The sequence below is a fragment of the Physella acuta genome, unplaced genomic scaffold (genome assembly GCF_028476545.2).
Source record: "Physella acuta isolate Inbredline_101_S28 unplaced genomic scaffold, ASM2847654v3 ptg000465l, whole genome shotgun sequence".
NCBI lineage: Eukaryota > Metazoa > Mollusca > Gastropoda > Physidae > Physella > Physella acuta.
Window position 1 is genome coordinate 146,000 of NW_026731984.1, and position 6,766 is coordinate 152,765.

Here is a 6,766-nt window from a genome sequence, read left to right on the forward strand (position 1 = left end):
GGGGGGTGCAAATCGAAAGTTTGAGGGGGGGTGCAAATCGAAAGTTTGAGGGGGGGGGGTGCAAATCGAAAGTTTGTCCCCGGGTAAAAATTGGAACCCCCCCCCCTTGAGACGATCCTGGCTACGCCACTGGTCATAATGTATTAATACATAATAAACAAAAACACCTGATCTAAAGGATCTAGTTCATCCACTTGGTACATGGCAACACTACAATGGTGTGTTAAGAAAAACAGCGGTCAAGAAAAACCAAGAACAAAAAAAAACAACAGCAATAAATCAATCGTTGGTATTGATTACTACCAGCTATGTTTTGTGTAGTCAAATGCCGTAATGTCGAAACTGAAGAAGTGAAATTCCATTGTTGCCCGTATTGTAGAAAGTGTGTTTTTCCAGGTTTAATTTTGTTAGTTTGGAAGTCTATTTGATGCAAATGAAATTTAAAAAAAATTAAATAAAAAGGCAACTCCGTTTTTACCCGTTTTAAATTTGGGTGTGGAAAAATAATTACATTTACATAGCCTACATAATTTCGACAATACGGGCTTTTGTGCAATTTCAGCAATGTTTAATCAGCATGGGCTGATCCCATGATATCGATTAGATTAGAACATTCAGCTCAGATTTTAAGCCCACAAAACCTATAGATCTGATCTTCAGGGAAGACAATTTTTTTTTACATTTTTTGGACGCCACAAAGGTAATGAACTAGAATCGTCACCAGATTCCACCCCACCCTTCGCTCATGTCATTTATGGACGACCCCTCAGAGTCAAGATGAGGTTCAGAAACTTTTTTGAGTCCTACCGATATTGCATTTATTTCTGTAGAAAAAAAAACCGATGTGTTAAGGTACCATTGAACTGTGTTAAAAGTTTAACATTATTAATAAATTGTAAACAGTAAACACATATTGGCCTACCAACGCATACACCCACGCACATAACCAAGCACACATCTATACACTGGCGTACAAAAACAAACATTAATAAAACTAACGAAAAAGCACTAAAAAGCCAATGATATTATTACAATTTTTCTCATAACTACAAGAAACTAATCCATAGCTGGAAAAGGGGGAGGGAGTTACAATAGTAACGAAGGGGAAGATTAGCGTCACTCTTCCTAACCTAACAACAACGGGCTGTATGCCTATGTTGTTCCTTGTAAACCAATGTAAGCTAACTCTTTTATATTCAAAGGAACAAATATTGCATAAATACCGCTTCCTGTGATTCAGTAGTTTTCGTTTTATACAACAAAGCATTTTGTCACTAGATCCTTAGGTACATGTTTATTTTTAAACGCTTTCTAGATTAGATAGATCAATTAAAATGTTATATTTTAAATTCTAATTACTTTTCGAACTAACGACCCTTTATTGAAATATCAGTAAGACAGATATTTGAAAACTAAAATGAAACCCATTGATTTTGATGTACACTGTGACTAGTTCACTAGTCTACCTACCAATAACCAGTTAACGATAGCTCAACTCAGGACTGAGCTCTAGACTAAACTAATCTAAACTAAGGCCTACACATTTAAAGTAAAACTTATAAATTCTAGGCTTAAATACATAAAGTAACTAATTTATAATCTAAAATAGGCCAAATTAAATTAATTAGCCTAAAATTATAGGCCTAATTTCATAATGCTAGGCCAGTCTCAACTGGGCTAACAAACATTTCAACATTTCATTTGTAAATTGTTTTACTCACTTTTACTTTACAACAACAACAATCAAATTCTTAGCTTAAGCCATGTTTTAAAGCTTATAACCACCTAAAGTTCATACTTAAGCTTTTTAAAATTAAATTTTTTTTTCATGTTTTACAGATAAAAGATGGAAAGGCTTCTGAGTCTTGGCAGTAGGGTTCAAGGTTTGGGTCAGGTAGGTCCCAATGACATTTGTCACTGCCATGTATTATTTGATATTATTTGATATTTGAAAAAATTCCCTGTATTGGGTAAAATGCAAGTGTTTACTTCTTCCAATGAAAAAGACAAAATCTGTGCCAAATAGTTAAATGTAGTATCGTCATAGTATTGAAATTGTTAATTGATTTAAGCCAAACTGTCTTTAGTGCATTCATTTCCATTTTCAACTTAGTTTATTTAAAGAAGAATTTTCAAAATTTAGCTGAACTACTTTAAATTGAAATATTCGGTACTTGAGCATCTGATAGGGTTATACACTACATAGTCAGTTCTGTTTCTCTGACACTGAATCTATATGCAGTCCCCCTTATATCTACTTAAACAGTTTTGTGTGTTGCCATTTACTGCTATAGGCACATTTACTTCATGTATTTCATGCTTCTCTATTCCATTCTGATTGAATGTTTACAAAAATTTAAAAGCAATTGCTCACAAAAATTATACAAAAAAAGTTATCTGGGTCTGAGGTACTTAATTAATCATTTAAAGCTCCTAAAGAACAAAGGGCTACTGTTACACCTCTCCACCAGAGTCTGTTTTGGGAACTCACTTTATTTCAACACATGTAAGCCCCACAGCCATTGCTTCTCCTTCCAAGCTGCTCCCGGGTTTTTGGGTCAGAAGTATTTGGGAACTGAACTTGAAATAATACCCAGGGTTGAGGGAATAGAGAGCAGAATGTAGGTTGAGTCTGTACTGTTTATTAAACAAGTACATTATTGACTTGAATACATGTTAAGACTTTTTTCTTCTTATTCATAGGGTAGCCCTCCTACCGATGCTCCAGTTGTTGATACAGCAGAACAAGTTTACATTTCATCTCTTGCTCTGTTAAAGGTAGATTTTGTGTGGGGAACATTATATGTTTACCAGTGTATTCATCTTTATTGCAAATGTTAATTTAAAAAAAAATCCATTTAATGGTTTTAGAAAAGTGAATGGTGATATAAGTATTTTAGCTAGAAAAAAAAAGGGTTATATCATTGTGAAGGTTAGGTATATTTCACTGGTACTTTATTCCACATATACTACACCTTTCATACATTTTTCATCACCACAATCACATATTTGTATTTTATTAAACTTTTCATTAACCGTCTCATTTTATTTGTTAACATAGATGTTAAAACATGGACGAGCTGGTGTTCCGATGGAAGTCATGGGTTTGATGTTGGGAGAATTTGTTGATGATTACACTGTTCGTGTCATAGATGTCTTTGCAATGCCACAGTCCGGGACTGTAAGTCTATTAATAATCTTGTTTGTATAATGATGTTTGATTTTGTCATTTAATTTACCCGCCGTGGAAAGTATTTGCTGTGTGTCAGTGTGTGAACTGTTTGGTAGATTTGCTTTTGCATGCGATGTGTGATCATCAGCTAGATATTTTAATTCTATATAATATGACATTTTTTTTATTACTTTATTTCAAAAATACACATAGAATTTTTAAAAGAATTAAATAACAATAACTCGGCTCTAAAATATTATTTCTGCTATTAATTAATACTTTAGGGTGTGAGTGTAGAAGCTGTTGATCCTGTGTTTCAAGCAAAAATGTTAGACATGTTGAAACAAACTGGAAGGTAAGTTGTGTTATAAGGATTTCATATTTGAAATGTTGTTTTAATAAAATGGCTATTAAAAATTGTTAAAAGTATATTAGTTCATTTTTTATGCTTATATAAAGAGACTTCATTTTTATAATCAATATCAGCATTTTAATAACAAGTGAAAGTATATTTAAAAAAAATAATACAGTTTATAGGGTTTGACAAGGAAATCTACATTTCAGTAAAAAAAATTCTACCATTACTATTTATATTGTTTTCACCTTTCTCTATTTCTCCCCGTCCCCACCAATTGTAATTAACTGAGCTGCCACATATTTTTAACAAAATGCTATTTAAACTATGACTCTAGGCCTGAAATGGTTGTCGGCTGGTACCACTCTCACCCTGGTTTTGGCTGCTGGCTGTCTGGTGTTGACATTAACACACAGCAGAGTTTTGAGGCTTTGTCAGAACGAGCTGTCGCAGTTGTTGTTGACCCCATTCAGAGTGTTAAAGGCAAAGTAAGTAACTCCTCTCTTCCTGTGCTTCTGTTTCCTATTTAAAATTAGCCCTAAACCTTGTTTTCATGTTATGGAATTTTGTTCTCCTTACCACTGTATTGTTCATAACATATAAATATTTTAAGTGCTCATTGTTGCTCTTCTTCTTTGTTCATGAATTTAGGTGGTAATAGATGCCTTCCGTCTTATCAATCCGAATATGATGGTTTTAGGTCAAGAGCCAAGGCAAACTACGTCAAATTTAGGACATCTCAACAAACCTTCTATTCAGGTTCTCCATTTTTTCAACACATTGATGCTTAGGGGTTTAGTACACACCTGTGTGAGAAGAGACTGGGAGGGGGTGGGGGGTTAAATTCAGGCAGGAAATTGAAGTATGCTCTCCATGCCATCCCTTTTTGTATCTATTGGGTTAAAATTGTCTAACAGTGTCACAACATTTACAACCTCTTATGTTGTCCTCTGTTTATATCCAACTGCCTGATTGTAGAGTTAGTATACTTAATTGATCTTGTGCAAAGCATTATTTGTTTCTGATAACTACGACTTATCATTTTATTTTTACTGTTTTTACAGCTATTTTTACTGTTAATAATTATTTACTTAATTTTTAAGACTTTATTAACCTTAAACAGCTATGATTTAATTAGCATTTGTCTATTATCTTTTAATTATATGTTAACAGTATTTTTTGTTTTTGATTTTTTACAGGCACTTATTCATGGGTTAAATCGACACTATTATTCCATTGCAATTAATTACAGAAAGAATGAGCTAGAGCAAAAGGTAACATTACAATTTTTTTTTGTTTCAGATTTGACTTTCCAGATCTTGTACATTTTTTTATTTGTGAATTTTTTCCCCCATTGATTTTTCTGTTACTTAACAGCATATAATTTTGGGCCTTGGCTTATGCTATTTACCCAGCGTCCTAATGGTACATGTTGTCTATCCAGCATACTAAATGGGCACTAAAAATGAATTTGCATTAGATTCATATATTTTTAGTTATGGGCCCTAAATCTAAGTACCCCTGTATGTTGTGGGTAGGCATTATTCAGTGGCAAAGAGGAAAAAATAAAACAATTATCTAAACATTTGGCTTTCAGCATAGATTGCTTAAAAATGTGTCATGATCTAAACATTTTCTTGATGTATTTAAAATGACTGTCTAAAATGTTTTCAGATGTTACTGAATCTCCACAAAAAAAGCTGGGTGGATGGCCTCCAGCTGCAAGACTACAGTGAGCATTGTTCACTCAATGAGAAGACTGTTGGGGATATGTTAGAGCTGGCCAAAAACTACCACAAGGTAACAGCATTTTTCTCATTCCTTAAGATCAATTTAAAATTAATTTTTTAAAATCATTATTTCAACATGTTGAAAAAAAAAGTATCTAAAACCAAAAAATAAAGGGGTACTCAGTTTACTTTGTTTACATATTTGCACCACCATTTTGCAACCTCTCGCCCACCCTTCAATTTACGCATAAAGTGGTGTTTTCTAATGCTGATTGTTTTTAGACTTAAGTTGCTGACACTGTTGTGAAACATCTATTTTATCCATTTTTTTTCTACCTGTCTTGAACACACTAAATTTCAGTGGAAAATAAACAGATGCTTAAATATATTTCTTGAATGAATATCTGGCTGATATATATAGCTTAGTCTCTTTTTACATTTTACTAATTTTTTTTTGAGATTACAGATTAAAAAAAAAAAATTTACCGCTTAAAATTTCAGGCATTGGAGGAAGAGGAGACTATGACCCCGGAACAGTTAGCTATCAAGCATGTTGGTAAGCAAGATCCAAAGAGGCATCTAGAAGAAGAAGTGAATGTCATCATGACTAAGAACATCGTCCAGTGTCTGGGGGCAATGCTGCACACTGTTGTATTCAAATGAAGTTTTATTTTATAATTTAATGTTTTGCGTTGCTGGTGTTGACTGAGTGGTAACTCAGCAGATTTGTAGCAGAAATTTTTTACTTTGACAACAGTGGTACGCCTAACATGTGGCTTAAAAAGTATTTAGCGTTATTTAATTTTTAACCTTTGAATATCATTGGAATTGATGATAAACAAAATGTTTAGACTATACCATAATGAGAGGAATTTATATTTATAAAACTGGTCAGTTTTGGAAATTTTTCATAGTACAATTCAGCATTTGTGCTTAAAATTATATGTACAGTAAATTTAGTAGAATTTCAGTTTTTAAAAAATCAGTGTATTTTTGTGGTTCTGGGAGTTGAGTGATTTTTGTGGCTGTTAATTTGCATGAAAGATGGTTGTTTGCCTGATTTATTACACAAAAGACTTATCCCAATAATCACCAAAAATTGTTATGTTGGAATGTCACTCCACTACATCTATCATTGTTTACAACGCATACACATCTAACTAAACTCTTATCCTGTGATTTTTTTTATATTAAATTTTAATTTTTAAACTGTTTTCACACTGCTTAACTTTCTGCAAGTTATTTTTTTAAACATTTAATTTATAAAAGTAGTGTAAATTGAGTTAGATCTATTTTAAATATTTATGAAATAGTATGCATACACTTCAAAAAAGTTTGTTGAAAAGTAAAAAGTGTGCTGTATTTATTTAGTTAGATAATTTAGCAACATAATACAACATCAACTCTAAGCTGTATTGTAACATCTCATGTCTAAATGGATTTGTTTGGGAAATACCTGATGCATTGTTTTTTTTATTAAAAAAAGTTTTTGGTTTCTATCATGAATAA

General features: G+C 32.5%; 1 protein-coding gene across 1 annotated transcript; it reads left to right on the forward strand.

The window, feature by feature from the left end:
• Positions 1 to 1,202: 1,202 nt before the first annotated feature.
• On the forward strand, positions 1,203 to 6,766 carry LOC131943722 (26S proteasome non-ATPase regulatory subunit 14). Its single transcript, XM_059303941.1, has 10 exons — positions 1,203 to 1,286; positions 1,840 to 1,894; positions 2,704 to 2,778; positions 3,062 to 3,181; positions 3,457 to 3,527; positions 3,865 to 4,015; positions 4,179 to 4,286; positions 4,727 to 4,801; positions 5,202 to 5,327; positions 5,759 to 6,766. Exons 2-10 carry the CDS (start codon positions 1,847 to 1,849, stop codon positions 5,918 to 5,920), a joined length of 936 nt encoding a protein of 311 aa, XP_059159924.1. The 5' UTR covers positions 1,203 to 1,286; positions 1,840 to 1,846; the 3' UTR covers positions 5,921 to 6,766.